The sequence below is a fragment of the Marmota flaviventris genome, chromosome 11 (genome assembly GCF_047511675.1).
Source record: "Marmota flaviventris isolate mMarFla1 chromosome 11, mMarFla1.hap1, whole genome shotgun sequence".
Taxonomy (NCBI): Eukaryota; Metazoa; Chordata; class Mammalia; order Rodentia; family Sciuridae; genus Marmota; species Marmota flaviventris.
In genome coordinates this window covers 44005891-44031920 of record NC_092508.1, presented here as the reverse complement: position 1 = coordinate 44031920, position 26030 = coordinate 44005891, and the positions used below count along the sequence as shown (strand labels likewise).

Here is a 26030-nt window from a genome sequence, read left to right as displayed (position 1 = left end):
ATTATAGACAGGTGCTCTCCTTCATTCTCACTAGCCAGGAGAATGAAACATAAGCAGCTTAAGAATGAAATGTAGGAGGCCAAGTAACAATTTGATACAAGTGACACCCAAAAGTTAAAACCTGCTACAGCCAATTAGAAGAAAAGAGAAATTATACAGAGCAAAACTTATAGATGTATTCAGCATTATCTTCTAAATAATCTTTATGTGAACCTTAACACACTTACTTAATTTTCCAGATTCAACTTATCAGTATATTAAAGGTTCTGCTGACATTCAATCCAACCAAGGAATATTCCCCTCTGGACTTCAGTGTGTCACTATTTTAATTGGTGTCTATGACATACACACAGGAGTGCCTCTCATGGGAGTCATCAATCAACCTTTTGTGTCACAAGACCTAAACACTCTCAGGTAAAAAGATGAACATTTATGGTCTAGTACAGTCTTTGGAATTTATTCCCTCAGCTTTGCTTACAGTCAGGATTATCCTTACACGATATTCCCATGATACATTTTGGTGTTTCCACTAAAAATCTGCAAGTTTGAATTAAAGTTCTTTCTATTTGGGCTGGGGCTGTAGCTCAGTAGCAGAGCATTTAACTAGCACGTGTGAGGCCCTGGGTTCAATCCTTAGCTCCACATAAAGATAGACAACATGCCTTTGTTTTATTTGTTTATCTACAACTACAAAAAAAAATTAAAACAAAGACAGTTCTTTCTACTTTTAGTCCTGCATTTGGCATGATTTTATTTGGCCCAAGTACAAAATAGAAATTTTAAAAGAAATATTATCTTAGAAATATCATAGGTCTACATTTGGGATATTGCAACCCTGTTCTACATTTCTAGAAGGTACTCAGAACCAGATTAATAGAATGGTGCTGCTAGCTAGGCACAGTGGCATGCACCTGTCACCTTAGTTACTAGGGAGGCTGAGACAGGAGGGTCACAAGTTTGAACTTAGCAAGACACTGCCACAAAATAAAAATTTTTTAAAGGGCCAAGGATATAGATCAGTGGTATAGCACTTACCTAGCCTGTGTGAAGTCCTGGATTCAATCCCCAGTACCATAAAGTAAATAAATTAGACTGATGCTAAAATTGTTTTCTAATACTTTTGGACCAAGATATATGTCACCTGTTGTAACCATATAGCCAGATGAACTTTTGTATAATTTTAGAAGAAATTTAAAACAAAATGTGAAAAAAAAAATCCAATAAAAAGATTGACAATTGTGGCCAGGCTTAGAACCTACCTCTGGGACATCTCTCCTTATAAATGCTGTCAACATCACTTCCCTTTCTGCCTCCTCTCTCTCTGCCCTTTCCATAGACTCTCCAGCAGAGCATAGAGGATGGCCAGGACACCAGTTACCTCTGACTCATGGCCTGTGCTTTGGGTTGACTCCAGGGCAGGCAGGTTTCAAATACAAGCAGTTTAAGGCTTTTTTTAAAAATTTTTTTCTTGTTGTTTTTTAATTGAAATAGATCATTTTTTTCCATTTATATAGGACTACATATTTTTATTGAATTTTGAGTCACTTCAGGTGAGAATAGTTTGCTCTTTACGACTCTGGAATTTTTATATTTTGCCTTTCCCTTTGCTTTCTTCCAAACCAAAAGTATGTTTGTATCATCTTTAAAAGGTCATTAGGAAATTAAAAATAATTGGGGCAGGATGAGACATTCTCATGGCCTAGAAATGGAGGTAGTCAACAAAGTACTTAGTGTCACAGATTCTGCAGTGAGACCACCTGGGTTTGAATGCAGATTGTATCACTTACAATCTGGGTAGGCCACAGCAAGTTATTTATTTTCCCAATTCTGTAAACAGTGAATTTTTCAACATAGAATATATGTTAAGAACTAATGAATGGAAGGTACTGTCCTTATTGTTGTTGACCAAAATAGTAACATTTTGAGCCCCATCTTTCTGGTGTCAGAAGCCAACATGGAACTGATAAATCAAAGAATAAAAAGGAGTAACCAAAGACCAAAAACATGTTATAAAGACTGTAAGAGATTTGAAGATTGATTTACCTGTTCATCTTTTCCCCTACTGAACTTTAAATGCCAAAAGTGGCCATAAAAGTTTGCAGTGTTTCTGGAGGCTGGAATTCAAATAGTTTGGTGTTGTCCTAGATGGATGTGATAAAGCCATAAAAGTGAAAACATTCCTAACTCTGCCATAACTGCAGGCAGATGCATGCATAAGAGTAACTTTTAAAAATAAATTAGCTACTTGAGATCTATTTCTAAGCTTAGGGGAGGTAAAACTCATGATGCTAGGATGAACTGGGTTTTTGTTTGTTTTCATTTTATTAAAACAATAAAAGGCAATATGAATCATGAAAAAACAAATGTGCAAATCGCCTTTATCGACTGAACTTTTTCTTCCATAGGTGGAAAGGACAGTGTTACTGGGGCCTTTCTTACATGGGGACCAACATCCATTCACTTGAGCGGGCCATCTCTAAAAGAAATGGCAGTGAAAAGCGAACTGAGAACTCCAACCCTGAGTCAGAGTCCTCCTCGGCTTTTTCAGCAGTCATCAGCACTAGTGAGAAGGAGACCATCAAGGCCGCGTTAGCCCGCGTGTGCGGAGAGAGGATCTTCAGGGCAGCAGGGGCTGGTTACAAGAGCCTCTGTGTTGTCCAAGGCCTCGTAGACATTTACATCTTTTCAGAAGACACCACGTTCAAGTGGGACTCTTGTGCTGCTCATGCCATCCTGAGGGCCATGGGCGGGGGAATAGTGGACATGAAAGAATGCTTAGAAAGGCATCCAGACTCTGGGCTGGATTTGCCCCAGCTGCTGTACCACCTGGAAAATGAAGGTGCCACTGGGGTGGATCGCTGGGCCAACAAGGGAGGACTCATTGCTTACAGATCCAGGAAGCGGCTGGAGACGTTCCTGAGCCTCCTTGTCCAAAACCTAGCTCCTTTGGAGACACAGGCATAGAGGTCTCTGGCCTCAAAGTACATATAAGCCAAACTGCAACTGTTATTTCTATCTTTTGAAGATAGTTTTGTCCTATTGTTGGCTAGCATTCGCCTTCCTCTTTTGAGGAATATTTTTCCATTATGTGTTCATAATGTTAATTTCAGTAAATTAATGACATTCATGCAGTAAATTGATGTATGATATTCTTACAGTGAATATGGTGTTAATGTTGCTTGAAACTTATTCAATAAAATATTGAAGAAAGAGGAAAAATCCTATTCAATTCGCAGAACTACTCTAAACCTCTAAGTTATAGAAGAATGGTCACTGAAATATTAGGGAGAATACAGGAGGGGTTTGCTTGGGTTTTGTTTCCTGTCTTGAAGGCAAAATCTGCCTGTGTGGAACATTCAGAACTGTAAATTTCCATAAATGTAGCAAAATCCATGTACTTTCAAAAGTATCGTTTCTCTTGAGAAGGAAAGGCTAGAGCACTGTGGACCCCCTCCCACCTGCTCAGAGACAGTGAGGGAATTAGAGAAAAGGAATTAGATAGAAATCCTCACAGTGAGTGGGAGAGATGCAAGGTGGCAGGGTGCAGAGGAGGGAAGTGTCATTGAGAGAGAAGAGCAAGGACCATAGATGCACAGAGACCCAAGAGAGACATTTCTGCATAAGGGAATGGAGTAGAGATTTCTATGACTTTTGTATATTTACTACACAAGAGATAGCTTTGTGTGTACCAGTTCCCATATTGATTATTCTCTGATATGAACATGAACCGTGGTTATTAGGTTTTTGTTTTTGTCTATGTTAGCTGCCCTGCCAACCCTGTAGTGCCTACCAAAGGGAATCAATCAATGAATCGGCGCTGATCACTGTGTGCCCTCTGGGGGCCAAAGGATGTTCCTCCAAAGTTGTTGTTTTTTTTTTTCTTCTGTCCTAAATTTAAAAAAAAAAAAAAAATTGACACTAATAGTTGCATATGTTTAATATTGTACAAAATAATGCTTTGGAATATGCATACATCTTGAAGTGACTACATCAAGCTATTAATATTTGCATTGTCATTATTTTTGTGTGTATGTTGAGAACACTTAAAATATCCTCCATTAGCAATTTTCAAATATACAATTCATTTTTATTAACTATCTCTTTGAAATTTTTTATCTTTTGACCAATGACCCACCCCAACTATTCCCAACCCTAGTAACCACCATCCTACTATCTGCTTCTATGAGTTGCCTTTTTAAATTCCATATATAAGTGAGATTATTGGGCTTTTTTTTTTCTGGTGTCTGGCTTATTTGCCTTCATAATATCTTTCAAGTTCATCCTTGCTGTTGCAAATGACAGAATTTCCTTCTTTTTAAAGGCCAAATAGTATTCCATTGTGTATATATGCACCACATTTTCTTTATTTGTCCATCCAGTGCAGGAATTGATTCCATATCATAAACATTGTGAACATGGGAGTGCAGGTATCCCTTTGACATAAATGAAATTACATTTCCTCAGTAAAACACCTTTTTTGCATATAACAGATTCAACGATTTATTTAATGATTGGTTTTTAGAAGTTGACATTGTGCCCTATGGTTGTGGGCTGTCAAGTTTTATCTTGTCACTGATAGTCTAACTTTAAAGGTTAATTTGAAGTCAAAGTCAGTTGATTCTTCACAAAACTCATTAGAAATAAAAACCCTCATTCCCAAATGCAATCGGCATGGAAACAGAAAATAGTGACGTGGGGTGGGGGGGCATATGCTGACTCCAACAGCACTGACAGAGCATGTAAATAATCAGGAACACACAGCAGAATAGCCATCTTCAGTGAGGTCCAGACAGTTCCTCAATGAATTGGAAGGGAAAAAGAGCTGAAGAGAAAAGGGAATCAATACCAGAAAAGGAAATCAATATATTCTGTAAGAACCTACTATATGCGATCAGCCTTCCATATTTGTGGCTTTTGTGTCTAAGATTCATTCAATCTTAGATGGAAAATATTTGAAAAAATTATGTACTGAATATGTCCAGTAATCTTGTCATAGTTCTCTAGACAATATTCAAAAAATATTTTCAATCTGTACTGAATATGTCCGGTATTCTTGCCAACATTCCCTACACAATACAGCATAACAATTATTTAAATATCAATTATATTGAATTTAGGTATTATAAGTAACTTGCATTTATATTGAATTTAGGAATATATTAAATATATGAAATATTAAGTATATGCTAGGCTATGGATAGATTATTTGCAAACACTACATTGTTTTATATATGAGATTTGAGCTTCTGTGGATTTGGGCATCCATAGGAGTTTCTGGAATGAATCCCCTTCTGATACTGAGGGACAACTATATGTTCATTGTCAATCTTTGACAGAAAACCACAGCCCTTCCTTGAGCCTGTGTCTGCTGATAGGTCATTGTTTCTCTTGCATAAACCACACCCAGGTAAGCAGGATTTCTAATTTTAATTTGTTTACAAGAAGAACTTAAAAATATTTGCAAAGCAATCTGAGGACATATTCATTCTGTATTTTTGTAATTTTTCCCTCTATTTTTACAGTTGACTCATAAGGTAAATTTGTTAAGTTCCACCTTAGTCAACCCTTACCCAAACCTTCAATTATTTGCTTTTAAACTCATGTTCCATTATTTTATATTATATTTAATTAACATCTTTAATTGTAAAAAGTAAAATTAGGATATAGAGTTTTGGAAGTCAGCAACTCTTGGTCCAGAGAGAACTCATTTGTTGGAAAGAAGAGTGGTGGAGGGTTGGTGGGGCGGTATTGTAGAGAGGAACCCCTTGGCCACAAGGTCAGGTATCTTGGTGATGATCCATGGGTTTTACAGGAGAATGGATGTAGAGATTAATCTGCCAGGTTACTTTGACGAACAGTGGTAAAATGGGAGCTAAACTGCACATCATATTCAGTCTCTGGGAATACAAGTAAATGTTGTTTCATGTATTGTTCTTAAACTCACAATTGTTCAGGAAACCCTCTTGGTTCCAATTTCAAAATATACCCAGAATTCCACCACTCCTCACCATCTGCCTACCCCTCACCCTGCTCCAGGCCCCCCTTTTATGCCTCACTTGGATAAACTGCTAACTTGCCACCATACACCTTGTTTTCAAGGCAGAAACCAGAGTGATCTTTTTCAAAAGTATCAGATATGTCTCTGTTCTGTTCAAAACCCACCAAATGGCTCTTCAACTCTCTCAGGTAACAACAGCTCTCTTTACACAGCCCATAATACCCACCATTTACCCTTCTCACTTACCCACAGAGTAGAAGTCAACTGCTCTTACTCTGCTATGGTCTAAATGCTTGTATCCATTGCCAAATTCATATGTTGAAATCCTAACTCCCAAGATGATGGTATTAGAAGGTGAGGCCTGTGGAAAATGCTCAGATCATGAAGCTGATGCCGTCATGAATGGGGTTAGTGCCCTTATAAAAGAGGCCTGACAAATACCTCTCACCCTTTCCACCATGTCAGGACGCAAGAAGAAGGTGCAGTATATGAGCCAGAAAGCAGGTGCTCATCCTCCACCGAATCTGCCTTGATCTGGAAATTTCCAGGCTCCAGAGATGTGAGAAAGAAATTTTTGTTGTTTATAAGCTACCCAGTTTATGGTATTTTGTTATAGTAGACCAAACAGACTAAAACACTCTCACCCTTGCTCACTTTATTCCACCTCCCCAACTCCCAATTCTGAGAGTCAAACCCAAGACCTGGCTTTATGCATGTTAAGCAAATACTCTACTTCGCTCCAGAACTTTTTCATCTTCCCAAACTCCATAATAAAACTCCCCATTTCCTCTTTACCCCAGTCCCTGATACCCACTGTTCTACGTTCTGTCACTATGAATTTGACAACTTTAGGTACTTCTCTCACATAGGTGGAATCCTACATTTGTCCTTTTTGTGAATGGTTTATTTCGCTTAGCATACCGTCTTCAAGGTTCATCTGTGTTGCAGTAGTTTGTGCAGAGGAGGGAAGTGCTACTGGGGCCTTTCTTAAAATAGCTAGTATGCTTTTATTATTCATGCTTAATGTAGTCAACCTAAAAATTATCAGAAACATCATTAAATAAATAGAAAGAACACACCTGATTTAGTCAATAATCAGATAAGTTATTAATAGGCTTAATTATTTTATTGTAATATAATAACAATATTAATAGCTAACATATGGAGCAGTATATTCCAAATGCTGTTAGATATTCAACTGCATTGTATTATTCAAAATAAGAGTCAAAGTATATATCCCTGGCTCCTGTGGAATAATACTATCTCTTTCACCTGACAATATTTTACCTACATTTTTGAAAGCTCTAAATTAATTAACTTTTAACAATTCACATTTTAAAAGAATACTTTTTAGTTGGCAATGGATCTTTATTTTATTTATTTATATGTGGTGCTGAGAATTGAACCCAGTGCCTCACACATGCTAGGCAAGCGCTCTACAACTAAGCCATAACCCCAGGCCCAACAATTCACTTTTTAATACATTGTCTACCCAATCCTTTCACCTGTTATTCTTTGCACCAGCTACCTGCTTTCACTTTACCATCACCTCTAACTCAGCCCAACTCTTCCTAAGCATTGGTTCCTACATCGAGTATGGGACCTGAAGAGCATTATCTTTTAATGTACCTCGTATGTGGCCAATCTTTTGCCCTGACTTCTGACCCCTTTGTTAGAGCCTCCTCCTATGAGACATCGTTGTTGTTGCTACTGCAGTGCTGGGGCCAACCAGGGCCATAAGCATGCTAGGCAAGCACTCTACCCCTGAGCTATACCTATACTGCTGTATGATATTTTGAAGTGCCAAGGGATGAGTATTCTGTAAAGGGTTTTCTGCTGTGTTATAATGTGTTTAAAAAAATTTTTTTTAAAACACAGGACACTGAACCTATGTGTATACTCCATAAGATAACCCTTGTGTCGAGAAGGGAACTTGCCAGAATAAGTTTGCAGTAATACTCCATTGCGGTAAGCATTAGGATTAACAATGAGTGGCAGAAATGCCAAAATAGCAATGGCTTAAGAGAGAAGAAATTTCTATCTTCCAAAAGTGAAGTGAATAGGTTTGTGTTCAACCCTAAAGACCTCAAGCTTCTTTCATCCCACTACTCCCCCTACCCCCAGACTATAACCTTTTTCGGAGCTACCCAAGTGCATCTACATCTCCCATCAAATAGAAGGAAAGACAAAGAAGGGTAAGGAAGGTAATTTTTCATCCCACAACCTAGTCACATGGATTACTCATAGCTCTAAGGGAAATTGGAAAACGTCTCTTTTCTGGGAGCCATGTACCCAGCCAAAAGCCAGAAGTCTTATCTCTAGAAGATGGGAAACAGGTATAAGAGGACAACTAGCAGGTTCTATCAGTCAGGGCAACAGAGCTGTCTGGGCTCAGCCTGACCTCTGATCATACACCCCCCTGGTCTTATGGTTGAGGACTCAAAGCCTTCCAGTAGGGTTATTCCAACTCATAGATAGCCACACTCACTTATCTACTTATGATGCACTTATCCACTTAATCCTCCAAATAATTAAAGTGCCGTAAACACATACATCCTTCAAGATGACAAAGGGCTTCCCGGCAACAAACACATCATGGAAATAGAAGGCAAATGCCAGTACAGTTACTCCTCTCCTGAGACCTGTGAGGAATTTCTGAGATTCTTGGCCCTGGCAACTCAACTCTGGGCCTGTTGCCTCCTCTTAGCAAGCCACACCCCTGCCTCTGTCTGTCAACTGCTCAGAAGGCAGACAAACTAGCGTCAACTGTGTGCTTTGCATACCTTTTTCAGCCATTCCACTTTAGGAGTCTGTTCACTCAGTCCAGTGCACAGCAGCTGGCCGTCACCCCTTCTCCTGCATCTGCAGCCTAGAGGGTGTCACTGTAACCAGCCTTAAACAACGCTTCCTTACCAAAAATGGCAGAAAAGACAAAATTCATCTGCATGTATTTGCTATTTTCCCAAAAGAAGAAACAAGAAGCAAAAGTTTCTAACAATTCTCTTCTTTGTCCCAAGCTTTGTTTGCATTTTTTTCCCCTCTAAGTACTAAGTTTTTAAAAATAAATAAATAAATAAATAAAAATAAAATTTTTTTTAAAAAGCAGGGAGGTGGAGTAGAAACAGTAAATTGTAAACTTTCCCATCTATAGCTGACAGCTCTACATGTGTTTGGCTTGGTAGTGAGGGTGAAAATCATGAAAACATGCTCATCAACTGCAAATGTCCCTTTAGATTAGCCAGGAACTTGAAGCCTGGTATGCATGCAAATAGATCTGTGAAAATGGTCCAATGAAGTAGCTATTTTGGTCATTGACACCTTTCTTAAAAGGTTTTATTTGCTTATTATTTCTATCTGATACTCAAGCTAGTCAAAATTCTGGTTCCAATAAAATACCTGTAATTCTAAACAAAGTTTTTCTTTTCTAGGCTGTATTTCAGTGTTCCTAACAGGGCCATGATCATGACTTTTCTCCCTTTGCCTAGTAAAGGAAAAAAGAAAACAAAGCAAACCATTCCTGACCTGGTTTCATGGGTTTGTGACCTAGGCAGTTGTACAAAGCTCCCCTTTTAGAAGACCACCAAGCTTGGTCTAATGTTCTGCTATGACCATGTTGAAATTCTCAAAAATGTTATCTTCAAACCTGTGTTTTTTAAGTTAAGTCAAAGGTACAATGATGGAGGTGTTAGGAAGCTTTGAAATGATTCCAAATGTGGCATGAGTGACACATGTTTTGCTGTGATGAGAACACAGAGCATAATCCTCCTTCACCAAATGTTACGTTGTATCTATCAGATCACATATATGAGTGATTTTTGCTCATTATTTTTCTCATCCTTTGAACAATGTAAAAAGAAAAAGGATTTCTTTTGATGGCAGCAAATTATGTGATTTGTGAAATTATACTTTGATTATCTCTGTATTATAACCATACAGAAGAGGAGAGCCTCTCCTTGCAATTCCATTCACATTGGGCTCAGAGCACCCCCCCCCCAAGACCTGTGGTGTGTGTGGGTCAATGAAACTCAGAGCAAGTACATTATAAGTGAGTTCTATTTATGACTAAGTGGAGTCACCAAGAGTCTCAAGAACCAGAATTTGCTTGAAACAAATAGAAGTCAATGGCAGGGGCTGGGGTTATGGCTCAGTGTAGAGTGCTTGGCTAGCATGTGTGAGGTACTGGGTTTGATTCTGAGCAGCACAAATAAATAAATAAATGTCCATGGATAACTAAAACAATAAAAAAAGGGAGTCAATGGCATCCTAAGAAACATGGACAACCAAGGAACCCTATCTCTTCCTGTTTATGTCATTTTTCTATAAAGGACAATCATATATGCTAGAAAGGGGAGCACAGAAGGAAAGGGACAGCTAGGACTACTTAGAGCTTCTTTCCTTGTTGGTCCTTGCTTTCCAGTGAACCCAGTGTGGAGAAAGCAGGTGGAAATGAGGGAGGAGTAAAGTGAAAACAGTTGAATTAGTTTTCTGCAGCGTGTTTCCACTGTTCTGACAACAAAACATGTATACATGCATGAGCAGTGAAAAATGAATTGTGGGACTGGAGTGTGGCTCAGCCCAGTACATGTGCAAAGCCCTGGGTTCAATCTCCAGCACCACAAAAACAAAAATAAAAACAACAATCAAAGAAAAGATTTAAAGGGAGGGGGAAAAGTTGTATATTTTTTTGATGATTTTATATATAGGTTAAACACTCCTTTATCTGTATTACACAATATAAATATGAGTGATAATAATTTAAATGTTTAATTTCTCTGTGCCCAGAATGACATTAAGTAGCAAAAGCACAAAAACAAAAACAGAAAAATTTTTTAAAAATGGGAAAAACTTTTTACTTTTGTACCTTTAATGGCAACTTTCCTCCTGCTTTTAAAACAAAGGGTCCCACATTTTCACTATGCACTGAGCTCCACAAATTATGTAGCCAGTCCTGAATTAGTTCCATTTCTACTTCTAATCTTACTGTCTTTTGTTCCATCTAAATTTTTGTCATATTTGCTAGTCAGGCCCAAACCCACCCACTGAGGATCTAGGTTCATACCAACTGAAGGTTCTTTTTATTTGTTTGTAAACTGAGATGACAGAGGTGTAACTAAACCAGGGTGTGTGTTAGTAGTCACCTGGCAAGAAAGTGGCACATTCAGCACTTCCCACATTTGGTGTCAACTCAACACTGTCCACCAGGTGTCTCCAGCAGATCTGCACAGGCATATGTGACATTACAGGTATGTTGGGGCCAAACTCTTCTCTTATCCTCTTCCCAAGGGTTACTTTTTTTTTTTTTTAATAAGCACCTTCCTAAACACCTCCTTCTTTTCATTATGTTTTCACATGTGCCTGAACGAACTGGAGAATATGAAGAAGAAGAAAAATTCCACTCCAGACACGACTGCTGTTAATACTATAATTTCTCTAGGGTTATTTTTATTCTAATCATAAGAGAATAAAAAGTTGAGCCATAGAATGGGAGAGATATTTAATGAGAAATATATAATAAGGGACTTGTATCCACAAGAAATAAAAACCTCCAAATCAACAAGAACAAGACAGAAAGCCCAGTTTTTAAGAAATGACTGCTAGACTCTTTACTTTTGTAAAGAGAGTATTCCAATGGCCAATAAGCATATCACAAGATATAAGAAATAATGCACCTATACTATATAGAGATGCTACTACACCCACCGGAATGACTAAAATTTAACAATTGATATCAAATATTGGTGAGAATTTGGAATAACTAAAATTCTCTTCTACTTGCTAATGGGAGTATAAATTTGCACAACTACTTTAGAAAAATGCTTGGCATGATTTAATAAAGCTAACTATATACTTATTCTATGATTCCTTTCTCTGCATATACTTAATGGATATTCATGTAAATATATATCAAAAGACGTGTTCAAGAATGTCCATAGCACTGCTACTCAGACCAGCCAGCACTTGAAAACTAATTAAGTTCTTAACTGCAGTAGAATGAGTAAGTGTATTATGACAGGCTAAAAAGGAATGAAAAAATATAGATTCATCTCACATACATGGAATTGACACACACAAGAGTACATACAAAGCAGAACTAATGGAACATACTATCAAAATCCTCCTGAAGGAATGAAGGCCTTCCTGGGAAGTACCTTAGTTGAAGAGAGCTGCCAAGTTCAAGATTACATTCCTAGCCCTGGGGCTGAGAATAAAGGCCCTCATCAGAGTTTGGCAGAACTGTGAAGGACCACCCCAGCTTCAGAGCTCCCTGCAGACCTGTGGAAGAATTTGTTGTGATTCTATTTAGTCCAGTTTATACCTCGCCTTGATTTTACTTTTCTCCTTTCCCTTCTCTTCCTCCTAGTGTTGATCCCAATTGAACAATGATTTTTTCACAGTTTCCCTAAAATTCCTTTGCTACCGCAAAGTCAGAGTAGCAGTTACCTTGGGGGAAATAATGACTGGGAAAGTTCAGGGGGTTCCAATAGTGTTCTATACCTTGATGGCAGATATGTGAGAGTGTTTGTTTTGTAAAAATGATGTATACACTTAACATTTATCTATTTACTATATTTAGTTATTCATCATTAATTTAAAATATAATAAATGAGTCAATGAATATATTAGATGAATGTGCACATTTGAACTCTAATTGTATCATTAAGATGAATTCTTAGAAGTAGAACTACTAAATTAAAAAGGCATATTTTAAAACTTGGGTGCTTAACTGTGAAAGAGTCCTCCAACAAAGGTGTACTAATTGAATTCATCAACAGATGAGGACTATGCTCTACTTTAGAACTAATTGTATACTGATGAAATTAGTCAATGGTTGATTGAGTTATTAAGGAAGCCTAATGTGTTTCTTAAATTGTACCATTTTCTTACCTGTGTCCCTCGTAGGTGATGGAAATGGGGTTCACCTCGGTGGAATGGGCTGGCTGCGAAATAAAAGCTAAGAAAAACAGAACAAGGAAAAAACCACAGGACACAGAAAGTATTTTCAGAAATCGGGGGTGGGACGGGCTAGCTGATAATACAGATCAAGCTTCTCACTAAAAAGCAAAATGGAGCCCACACTTGCTTTATTTATATCAGGGAACATCAAAGGTCTTCCATAGAATGTTCTTCACCAAAAAATGTTATAGGTGGGCTGTCCAGTTTCCAAAGGGTTACACCCATCTTCTGAGCTGTTATGAGAGATCTTCCTAGTAGAGCAGAGATAAAGGTCATGTGCCTTGGGCAATCTATTGCCTGGGAGAGCCATGGATAGTTCCCAAGGTTAAAAATAAAATCTCCCTGGAAGCCAAAACGAGGGAAGACCCTCAAGTAATTCATGGGTGGCTTCCCACACCATTTTATTGTAGAAAATAGATAAAGTTTACAGTATCAAAAGCTTATAGAATCAATTGAGCAAAAATTATGGAGAAGCAAGTACAAGAAGCTGTTGAGGGATATGAAATGCCCAGCTATAGAATGAACTACATTCTAATTACCATCAATCCTTACAGACATTCTACAGAGTCAAGCAAAAATCTAGATGATCCTTCTTCTGAGATTCCAGCCATGACATCTAGTTTTCATGGTGAATCTGAGTACCTATATTGGGTTTTCTTTTTCAGCTGTGAAATTCGAACGTGCCATACTTTGTAAAAATTATTTTCTATTTTTTGTGTGCGTGGGGATAGATACAGGGGATTGAACTCAGGGCCACTCTATCACTGAGCCACATCCCCAGTCCTACTTTGTATTTTATTTAGAGACAGGGTCTCACTGAGTTGCTTAGTGCCTCACTTTTGCTGAGGGTGGCTTTTAGCTCAAGATCCTCCTGTCTCAGTCTCCTGAGCTGCTGGGACTGTAGGCATGCACCACTTTACCCGCATAAAAATTATTTTCTTTATACATTTTTTGCCTAAAGATCCCATCTGTCTCTATAGCTTCAGCTACAGTGTATATCCAATTTATAAAAGGAAGGAATTAAGGAAGGCATGATTTGAATAGGGAAAAGCCCTAATCTCAGACTCACATTCCAGTGGTCTGCTGGCCATTTCTCCCTCCTTGTGTTGCCAGTCCATGTTCTTAACAGATCGCAAAGTACATACATTTTCTACCCCCCACCACCAACCCCATTAGACTCCTCTAATCAATCTGGAAGATCTCCTCTTTTGTGTCCTTTCTTGAAGGAAACTCTGGGGCCCCTTTCTCATCCTTGTCTCTTTTTCCCTGCTCTTCCCTATTTCTTGGCTTCCAACAGCCTTCTTTTGCAACATCTGAGTCATCACTTTTGACCAAACCTCTCCTTGCCTGCTTGGACACACATGGCCAATAGGGCTTTGGGGCACTGGCGGTAGTCTAAGGAAGCCCAGTGTCTTGGCTCTGTTGATGGGGATGATCTGTGACTGTGGGTGGGACACAATCCCTGAGCAGTCTCTTCATTGCAGGACAGTCACAGGAAGCCCTTCTGATGCTAGCATTGTGTATTGATTTTCAGGTCCTCTTTCCCTAAAAACTCTCTGGTGACTTGCAACCAGGCTTTAGTTTGGCACACAAACCCTTCTTCCTACCTCCCCCACTGCAAAACTACAAACGAAGAAAACAAGAAAACGGGTGAGATTGTCAAAATCAGTCCTTAGATATAAGCCTCTTAGCAACTCATTGCTTTATGCTAGGTTTCTCAGCCTTTCACTGTGAGCACATTCAGCTTCTGAATTAGAAAAGTCTTGAAGAGAAATTGTATGCAAAGTGCCAAGTTCACTACTCTGCATTTCTCTTTTTTTCTGAGATTTTTAAACCCTCATTTTAGCTGTCCCAAATCTCTAAAGCACAATTTCTCCTCCCCAGCCCAGTGGGACAACTAAAACCTGGAATTTCTCTCTCTCTCACTCTCTCTCTCTCTCTCTCCCTCTCCCACAGGTAAATTTGAAAATATCATGGACTAGGAAAAGATTTCTTTTTTTAATATTTATTTTTTAGTTTTAGGTGGACACAATATCTTTATTTTATCTTTATGTGGTGTTGAAGATCGAACCCAGTACCTCGCGCATGCCAGGCAAGTGCGCTACCACTTGAGCCACATCCCCAGCCCAAAATATTTCTTAAACAAGACACTGAAAGCACTAATCATAAAGGAAAAACCAGAAATATCTCCAATGAGTTATCAATAGAATATGGCTGAAATAAATTGTAGTCTGTATGTAGTCTGTATGTTATACAATATAAATAAATAGATCTAGATGCAAAAGATAATTATGGTATACTGTACTACTAAGAGGAAAAAAAAGCAATTTATGGAAGTGTGATCCAGTTTGTAAATTTTTAAAAGTATTTTTAAAAGTCTAAGTATATATACTGAACTATTCAAGGTAATTATACCAAGGGATAAGATTACAAAATTACATTCATTTTCTATATTATGGTTGTTTGTTTCCAGTATTATTATTATAGCTAAGGAAAACAATGACATAAATGTTGATACCTTTCATTAAGGAAAAAGTAATATTTGGGCTAAAGTTATATACCTTCTAGAATGTAAGCTAGGTGAGGGTAGACCTTATCTGTTTTATATATGGCTTCCCAGCACTAAGAACGGTGTGATTTACTAAATAGCCACTTGACAAATACTATATTGGTTAAATGAATGAGTGAATGGAATATACCCAAATTTTTGACATAAATATTAAGACACTGGAGCTAGTCTCCTATATCTAATTATCTTCAAAGAATTATTGCATGTGGTATTATAGAAGACTATTTTAAAAGTCCTGGATTGTTTGGATATAAACATGTTCTTTTCCTCAAGTAACAAACTTCTGAAATATGCTTTAAATATATTTCTCTGCTGAGGTTGCAGTCTTCTTAATACCCAAGCCTGTTCTTTCTGTGCTCTGAATCATTCCATTTCAATAAGGACTGTACCAGAACTTTGAGTGCCTAATAAATATTAACTGAATAATTACTCAATTATTGATATTTCATTACTTATTCATTATCAATGATAAAAATGATGACATGGTATTTAAGGATGAAAACTTTATTTCTACTTTATTTTAGCAATATTAAATTTAGTAGAGTCAATTTTCAATCAAGCTAGGTGAAGGTGGATAGAATTAGAGTTCCTCTTACATTCTCTATGTGCCATATCATACTATTTTAAAATATAGAACATATAGAAGAATGTTGATATAACTGCCAAATTTTCAACAGAACTCACACAAAAAAGTTGTTCACCCTTGAGTTGTGAGAGTTCTTACGTATTCTAGATGCCAAGTCATTTGTTGGATATGTGTTTGAAAATAATTTCTCAGATTTTTGCCTTTTCTTTTTTGTAAACTTGCATTTTGAAAAGCAAAAATTCTTAATTTTTAGTAAGTTCAGTTAATTTATTCTTTTCTTTTATAATTTGTATTTTTCTATCCTACATAAAAAATCTCGACAAATTAAAGGTAAACATTTCCCATTTCTTCCAGAATTTTTATTGTTTTACCTTTTATAATTAGGTCTTTGATTAATTTTTGAGTTAACTTTTATATATAGTTTGAGGTAAGATTGAAATTCACTTTTGGGGGTTGAACTCAAGGGCACTCAACCAGTGAGTCACATCCTCCACCCTATTACATATTTTATTTAGTGACAGGGTCTCACTGAGTTGCTTGGTGCCTCACGGTGACTGAGGCTGGCTTTGAACTAAGGATCCACCTGCCTCCGCCTCCGGAGCCTTTGGGATTATAGGAGTGTGCTTCCATGCCCAGATCCTGAGATTCACTTTTAAAATATAGATATTCAATGCATCTATGTTGGAAAGATGATCCTTCTATTGAATTGCCTTAGTAGCTGCTATGGTTTGGACATGGTTCAAGTGTGCTGCTGTGTTGGAAGCTTCTTCCTCAGTGTGGCAGTGTTGGGAGGTAGCAGAACATTTAAGAGGTTGGGCCTAGTGAAAGGTAATAAAGTCAGGGAGGGTATTGCCCTTGGAAGTTCTTGTGGGAACCCAGTTAGTTCCTGTGAGAGAAGATTGTTATCAAGCACCAAGACTGGCCCCTGTCCCATCTCTAGCTTCCTGTTTTGCTGTGTGATCTCGTCCATATGCTCCTACAATTGTGATGCCATCTGTCATAGACTTATAGCCTTCAAAACTGTGAGTGAAATAATCTCTTTCACATAAAGTATCCAGCCTCAGATATTTTGTTACAGCAACAGAAAACAGACTAAGAAAGTCACTTCATTGAAATTGACTAGCCTATACTTACTGTCTAGTTAACTCATATTGTGGATTAATCCACTGATTAGGTTACACCTCTCATCATCTAATCATTTCACCTCTGAATGTTCTTGTGTTGTCTCACACATAAGCTTTTGGAGGACATCTCATATCTAAGCCATAATATTATAAGAAGTTTTCATAAAATAAAACTGCTTTTTAAAAAAAATTGACTAGCTATGTGTATGAGCCTATTTTTGAACTCACATTTTGTTCCACTGATCTCTATGACAATCTTTACATCAATACTACAGTATCTTGATTATTCTAGATTTATAAGTTTTGAAATCAAATAATGTAAGTCCTCCAATTTTGATCTTTTTCATAGTTGTTTCAAATATTTGAGACCCTTTAAATTATTTAAAATTGGTTTGTCAAATCCTACAAAAGAGCTTGTTAGAACTTTGCGTGTAATTGTGTTTAACCTGTAGATTAGAAAAAAACCTGACATTTTAACAATATTTAGACTTCTAATCTAGTAACATTATTATATATAGACTTCTAATCTCACTTTCATTTATTTAGATTTTTATTAATTTCTATAAGCCATCTTTTGTAGTTTTTAATGTATAGTTCAAAAATGCAATTATCTTACATTTTGATGCTGTGTAAATGGTAATGTTTTATGAATTTAAGTTTTTGGTTTTTCTTTGCCAATACAGAGAAATACAACTGATTTTTAAATTTATTTTTGTACTCTTCAAACTTGACACTCTCACCTATTAGTTCTGTTAGGTCTAGCAGCTTTTATTTTAGATTGTTTAGGATTTTCCACATAAATAAATGTCATTTGAGAATAAAGACAGTTTTACTTCTTCCTTTTCATCTGTATTCTTATTTATTTATTTGCCTTGTTACACTAAATAGACTCTGTAGTAGATTGTTGAATTGATGTTGAATTTTGTTAAACATTTATTCTGTTGATGGGGATAGAACCTAGGGCCTTTTACATGCTAGACAAGTATTCTACCACTGAGCTACATCCCCGACCCAAAGTTAAACAAATTTCTTACCATGTGCTCCAATAATCCTGCTCTTAGGTATTTTACTCAAGTGAACGGAAAATTTTTGTTTATACAAAACCTGTGTGCAAATGTTTATGGAAGCTTTGTTAATAATAGCCCGAAACTAGAAGCAACTCAGATGTCCTTCAGTCAATAAGTGGATAAAAACTGTGCTTTATCTATACAATTCAGCAATAAAAAGGACCAAACCATTGATTCATACAATATATACAATAATTCATACCATGATATCAATGAATCTTAAACAGAGAATGCTGTGTGGAAGAAGTCCTACCCAAAAGGCTGCATTTTATATAATTCCATCTATGTAACATTCTGGAAAAGGTAAACTATAGGGACAGAATACCAATAAGTGAACTTGAGGTCTGGTGATGGCATCTCTCTTTTTCAAAGATGATGCCTTTTTGCTGGATACTCTAGAGGGGTCAAAGGCTGAATTCTCACAATGGTGGAAGGGATGAAGAGGGAAAAGGAGGTGGAAGGGGCAAACCCATTCCTTTAAGCTCATCAATGAGGGTGAGGCTATCATGACTTTACCTCCTAAACACTCCACCTCTTAATACTGTTGCAGGAGATTAAGTGTCAACATGAAATTTGAAAGGGATACAAAATTCAAACCAGAGCAGTGACTTTACAGTGGAGAAACCCAGTACATAGAACCCCAATCAGGGGACTTATGATTCATATTGCAAATACTAGGACATATGACAAGTGTGCCCCTAATGTGTGATCTGAGGACACAGTGTCTATGTTATGTTTCTCCAAGAAATGCATGCCTGAGTCTAGCCATGAGAAAGCATCAGTTAACTTAAATTGAGGGTCCTTCTACAAGCCATCTGACCAATATCCTTTATACGATGTCAAGGTCATAGAAGACAGGGGAAGACTAAGGAGCTGTTACAGACTTGGTGAGATTAAAGAGACATACTGCCAATTGGAGTATAATTTTTTGCAAACACCTTGGAAATTGCTTGGTATTAACTAATAATGGTGAAAATCTGCATGCCCTATGATTTAGCAATTACATTTCTGGTACATATGATAGAAATTCATACATGAGTACTAAAAGATCAGAACAAGGATGTTCATGGAAGCATTATTTGTAATTTTCAAGAATGGGAATAATCCAAGTGTTCCTCAGCAGAAAAATGAAAGATAAATAATGTGCAATCTGTGTATTGGAAATGGAATAACTACACATAGCAATGTAATTTTGAACTGAAGAAATCAAGCACAAAGTATTACATACTGTTTGATTTTATTTATTATACAGTTCAAATTTAAGCAAAACTAACCTTTTAGGTTAGAAATAAAAATGATGTAATTTGGGGCAGGAGAAGGTAGTAATTTGAAGGGAGTACAGGAATCTTTATGGGATATTGGTAATGATCAATTTCTTGCTATTGGAATGATTACACAATGATTAACTCATTGAACTGTGCTCTTTTGATGTGTGCACTTTTCTGAATAGTTATTATACTCTCATTAAAAGTTTTAAAAATTAAAGATACAAGACTGTTTATGTTTTTGTGTTGGATAAATGTGAGACTGGGAATACGAAAGCTGTTATGGAGACTGTCGCATTAAGACCTGAGTTCCATGGGATGTGTGTAAGGATATGTAGGATGGGTGAGATCAAACACATTAGAGAAATGCCAAGAAGATAAAATTGGCAAAGTTAGTGTTTGGTTGAAGATGATTAAAGATTTTGGACTTTATACTTTAGGCTATAATGATCTAATAGATTTCTCTTAGAAGGGGAAGAACATTAAAAAAATGTTATTTTTGTAACATTAGTCTGTGTATCACTCATAAAATATGCCACCTTCTGTTATTATACTAATTATAATTGATTTATTTATAGCCATACCCTTGCTAGTAGCTTATAAGCCTCTCATAAGGGAGGGACCAGGTTTTATACTTCCTTTTGTCTTCAGTGCTTAACTCTCTGTCCTGACATGGTAGATTCATTATCATTAGGATGACCACAATTAGAAGATAAAAAGCATATTATGGTATGGAACTGGATTGGAAATAGACAAAAATATTAGAAAATACATGAAGTAGATTATATTAAAACATCTATTATTCATTTTTAAAAACCTTATTAGATCATATGTAGAAAACTTTATTAATCTAATGAAGAATATCTATGCCAAAGCAACAGTCAGGCTCATACTCAATGGAAAAGTAACAGAGGCAGTCAACAAAGAAAGTAACAACACAAGGGACAACTGTTGGCCATTACAAATATTTACCATTATTTTAGCAATGTGATAAAAATTTTAAAATAGATACAAGTATCAAAAGGGATAGCAAATATCATTATGTATGGCTTTATGTGATTGTCTGCCTAGAAAACTCAAGAGAACTAAGTGAAAATAAGTCATAATAATAGATTGAAATAAATTAGCCTTCTTTGTTACTATTTACGTCTTAAGTCATGTTTTGGGCCCAAAATTAAGTCCTACTTCCTCCACAAGCCAATGCTGAAGAAGGAAGGAAGGGAAGATAGTGGGAATTAAAAGGAACCATCCTCATTACAATTGTCACCACTGAATTTATCCATTTATTATGATCCATTTAGTCAACAAATACTTATAACTCTCCCTCCATGCCCTTTCCATTTCCTCCCACATGTGATAATCAGTGTCAAAAGCTAGTGCTGTCCTTCCACCTTTCTCTATGCTGAATGAAGCACATTCCAAGAGTCAGGCTCTGTGTGAGGTGAATGATAACCAGAACACTAGAGAAGGGCAGTCAGGCTCTGGGATGCAGTAACAGAGGTGGGTTAGGGCTGTTAGTCACACTTAGTGTCTGTTCCCTTCTCCTTTCATAGCAAAAGTTTTATCTCTGTACATGAATACTCAAAGACTACATTTCTCAGTCGTCATAGCAGAGAGGTGTGGTCATATAAACAAGTTCCGGCACTGAAATTTGAACAGTAATATTTAAGTGATACGTACAATTTCTGTTTATGTTTTTAAGAGAAAGGAACATGCCTTCCCTTCCCCACATAGCTCAATGGCTAAAGCGTGCACACAGTGGTGAGAGCTGGATGTTGCATTTTGGTGATGCCTCATTGGACTTGGAGATGGAAGCTTTATATTGAAGATGCATCAAGAGACCATAATTCCTGGTTCCCAACACACGGAGCCACCTATTAACCTACAATTTTATATGAGGGAAAAGTATTCTTTTATTCTTGTTTAAACCACTATATGTGGGCTGTTGCAATGGACCATCCTTTAGCTAACTAATAAGAATGATGAACATTCCTACATTCCCTGTATGCAGAGTCCCATTAAGGAATACACAGTCCAACATGGAAGTCAAACAAGCCATTACAATAGCTATGGTAGGTGCCATGATAGAGAAGACGCACAGCAAATGAAGCCACTGAGGGACAACAAGACTAGTCTGTGGAAGATACAATGGTTTATCTGGGATCTGAAAAAGGAGTAGGGTGTTAAACTTCACACTCCTTGAAACACACACACACACACGCACACCAACAACAACAACAACAGGCTGCAGGGGCAACATCCTCCTTAATTTCCTCCTATTTTTATCACTGATTATTCTAAATTTCTCCTCATATATCAACTGGTAAATGTTGACCTTTCTCAGGGCTCCTTCAATATATTTTATCCTTAAGTGGTTTTCTTCATGACTGTAAATATTACCTCAGCACTGATGATTGCCAAATCGAGTCCTTTATTCTGAGCTTTGGAATCTTATATTTAATTGTCTGCTTCACAGCTCCACCTTCAAGTCTCACAGCCATCTCAAACTTATGTCAAATGTGAACTCTTTCTTCCCTCCAACCTGCTCCTCCCACAGTCTCCTCCTTCTCTGTAAAGGTTATCACAATCTACCCAGTTGTTCCAACCAGAAATCTGAGTCATTCTTAACACCTCCTTTCCCTTGCCTCCCACATCCAATGTATCACCAAGTGTGCTCATACGCTTTCAAAAACTCTCTCAAATTCATCTTCTTTCTCTATCCCTACTACTACCACTGTGATCCAAGCCTGTTAGCCATTCTCTCCTCCACTGACTACTTTCTAACTTAGCCTAACCCCCTACCATCTGAGCCCTCTCCAGGCCATGGTGATATTTTAAAAGCACAGATCTCCTAAACATTCTGCAGTGGTTTGCTTTGAATTTAAGCTTAAAATTCCATACGTTTAATAGGATGTACAGGTATTTGCCTCACCTAGCTCCTGCCTATTTACCCAAAGTTATCAAATTTCCCCATAGCTCACTCCTCATTCAGCTCCGGTCAGATGATCCTAGCTCTCTCTTGCCTCAAGATATGCCTTTTGTGGGGAAAGAACTTTCCAGAACCCTTTACCTGGCTATCTTTTACTTATGCTTTTAGGTCTCAGTTTAGTGTTACTTCCTCATAGAAGTATCCCTTATCCTCCAGTATAAATTACAATCCTCCACTTTTTCCCCCTGTTGAAGGTTTCCAGTTGATTCTCAAAATTCATTCTTTCTTTCTTTTGTAGGAATAGAACTTAGCTGGGCATGTAGCCACTCAGCTAAAGCCCATATTTTCTTCCTTTGCACTCAGATGTGGTCATGTGACTAAGTTCCAGCCAATGGAATGTGAATGGGAATGATGTATATAAATGCTAGTGCTTCCCTAACTGATTGAATTTATAGCCAACATGCCTGTGTGCTGGGGATGGTGAGACCTGAAGCAGTTACCCTGGACCAGAGATGGAATTCCTGTGTTATGTGGACTATCTGTCTACTTAAGGAGTGATAAATGAGAAAAAAATCTCTAGTCCTATTTAACTACTGGAACTTTGAGTCTCCTTGTTACAATAAATGAGGTCTGCTGATAGCACATCCCAGACACACCATACAATGTGAAGGGTGTCCCATGGTGTTACACCACCCTGAAGGATGGCAAAGAGATTACATGGACAGATGTTTTTAAAGATTACTTTGGTTGTGGATGGAAAATTAATTGAATGGATGAGCACAATGAAGCAAATAGGTCAGAGAAGTGGTTGTCACAAGGAAGAGGTGAGATAACCTCGTGGTTTAGAATAGCACAGGGATAGAGAGAAGAGGATGGGGTCCAGAGATTTCAAAAGATGGATCTGGGAGAGTTTGGCGTTTGACTTGGTGTGGTCAAAGCCCCCAGTGATGTCCAAATCTCAACCTCAGGTACCTATGAATATGCTACCTTCCATGGTGAAAAGGGACTTTGCAGATGTGATTAAGGCTCTGGAAAGGAGGAGATTATCCTGGGTCATTAGGGTGAGCCCAGTGAAATAATGAGGTTCTTAATAAGAGGGTAAAGGGGTCAGAGTCAGAAAAGGCACCCTGAAAACTGAAGCAGAAATTAGAATGGTGTGCTTTGGAAGTGGAGGAAGGGGTCATATGAGGCAAGGAATGTGCCTAGCTTCTAGAAGTGGGAAAAGCCTAAGTGATTGATTCTCCTGTATAGTGTACAGAAATGAAGCTATTATAGACTAGATCAGAAATATCCCCCAAAAGCTTATGTGTTAAAGCCTTGGCCCCCAGTGCAGTAATGCTCAGAGGCGGGGCTTTTGGAAAGTGAGTGAGGGCTCTAATCTCATCAATGAATTAATCTACCGATGGATGGGTTCATAGTTGGACTGACTATTGGGAGGCAGTGGAAATTGTAGGAGGTGGGCCTAGTTGGAGGAAGTAGGTCACTTGCAGCATATCCCAGGAAGGGCATATCTTAACCCCAGCCCCTTTCTTCTCCTCTCTCCTCTCCACTTCTCTGCCCCCACATTCCCAGCCACCATCTTGAGGTTGTGCCTTCACAAAGGCCCATAGCAACAGGGCCAACTGACCACGGACTGAAACGTCTGAAACCATGAGCTAAAATAAATTTTCTTCCTTTTAAGTTGTTTACCTCCAGTATTTTGTCACAGTGACAAAAAGCTAACTAACACAGCAGTCCTGCAGTCACTAAAACTCATTTTGGACTTCTGTCTCCAAAATTAAGATAATATGGTAACTTGTTTCAGCAGCAATAGGAAATAAATATACTGTGTATGGGGGTACTGGAGAGGGGGAAAGATAGATGGTAGTTTGAGAACCCAGAAGTAAGAACAGGGGAGGAGAGTGGGGGAGAAGCAGAAGATAATGAAGCATTGATGTGGGACTTAGTGAGGTTGGGATGCCTGTGACACATTCCACTGGACAATGGCCATATGGATCTGGTCCTCAGGAGAGAAGCTGCCTCAGAGAGATGGATGTCAGGTTATCTTTAAACATTCTGTGATTGAAGCTAACAGAATGAGAAGGAACATTCACCAAAATAACAACAGCAGCAGTTAGGAGAAAGAAAGATCTAGAACAAAATCCAAGGCATTAAAAAAACCCAAATGGATCATACAAAGGGGAGTGGCCTGAGGAAAAGGGAAACACAAGACTTATGGGTCATGGAAGTTAGAGGAGGAGTGAGTTTCAAGGAAGAAAGTTTTAAAAAGGAAACATCAGGGGCTGGAGTTGTAGCTCAGTGGTAGAGTGCTCACCTAGCACAGGTGAGACCCTGGCTTCAATTCTCAGCACCATATAATTTATATAAATAAATTAATTAAATAAATAAAGGTCCATTGACAACTTGAAAAAAAAAAAAAAAAGAAAGACAGAAAAAGAAACCATCAACAGTGTCCAATGTTCCTGACAGGTGAAGAAAGAAGTGGTTGAGTGGTTGACACTCTGGGGTTGTGGCTCAGTGATTGAATACTTGCCTCGAATGTGTGAGGCACTAGGTTCAATCCTCAGCACCACATAAAAATAAATAAACAAAATAAAGATATTTGTTCATCTACAACTAAAAAAATTTTTAAAAAACTCCAACCCCCTCTGTATGATTAGACATGTTTTGAAGTATTTAAATGAGCAAGGAGGAATGAATAAGAACCACAATTTGAAGCCAGACTATGTGGGATCGAATGCAGATTCTATCACTTACTAGTGGTGTGATCTTGGTCAAGTTGTTTCACTTTTATATGCACCAGTTGGTAAAATCATGTGATTACTGTGAGGGTTTTCTGAATAAATATATTGCAAATTGCAGTGAGCCTTGCCTGGCTCATGGTGAGTCCTATATAAATGTTATTTGTTATTATTATTGCCCAATGTAATGTGTTTATTTTCTTATTTAAGAATAAACAATTCTGTCAAAGGGAATACAAGAAAAAACATTATGAGGAAGGCAAATGAAGCAGAAGAAAGTAGTTTGTGAGAAAAAGTAGAGGAAAGAGGAAAGGTTGGAAGGACCAAGTAGGCATCGATTTTTTTTTTTTTTTTGGTACCCAGAATTGAACACAGGGGTGCTTAACCATTGAGCCACATCCCCAGCTTTTACTTTTTGAAACAGGGTCTCACAAAGTTGCTTAGGGCCTCGCAAAGTTGATGAATCTGGCTTTGTGATCCTCCTGCCTCAGCCTCCCAAGCAGCTGAGATTACAGGCATGCGCCACTGTACCTGGCCAAATATTCTTTTTTTTAAGGGCTAATTCTCCCAGCTTTACCATTAGTCTTGTTTTTTAAAAATATTTTATTTTTTAGTTGTGGTTGGACACAATACCTTTTACTTATTTATTTTTATGTGGTGCTGAGGATCAAACCCAGGTCCCTGCACGTGCCAGGCAAGCACTCTACCGCTGAGCCACAACCCCAGTCCCCAAATATTCTTGATATACTAAATATTCATAAGTCAATCAATATCCAGGAAGTCTTAAAAGGATCACC

At 37.7% G+C, this 26030-nt stretch overlaps 1 protein-coding gene across 3 annotated transcripts in view; it reads left to right on the top strand.

Moving 5' to 3' along the window:
- Window positions 1-3224, top strand: part of Inpp1 (inositol polyphosphate-1-phosphatase) — a 33294-nt gene extending 30070 nt beyond the window's left edge. For all 3 annotated transcript variants that reach the window (XM_071618985.1, XM_027925017.3, XM_027925016.3), the window contains 2 exons: window positions 240-414; window positions 2406-3224. In XM_071618985.1, the coding sequence (XP_071475086.1) occupies window positions 240-414; window positions 2406-2964 (734 nt within the window). In that variant the 3' untranslated portion in view covers window positions 2965-3224. The remainder of the gene's footprint in view (window positions 1-239; window positions 415-2405) is intronic.
- The last annotated feature ends 22806 nt before the right edge of the window (window positions 3225-26030 follow it).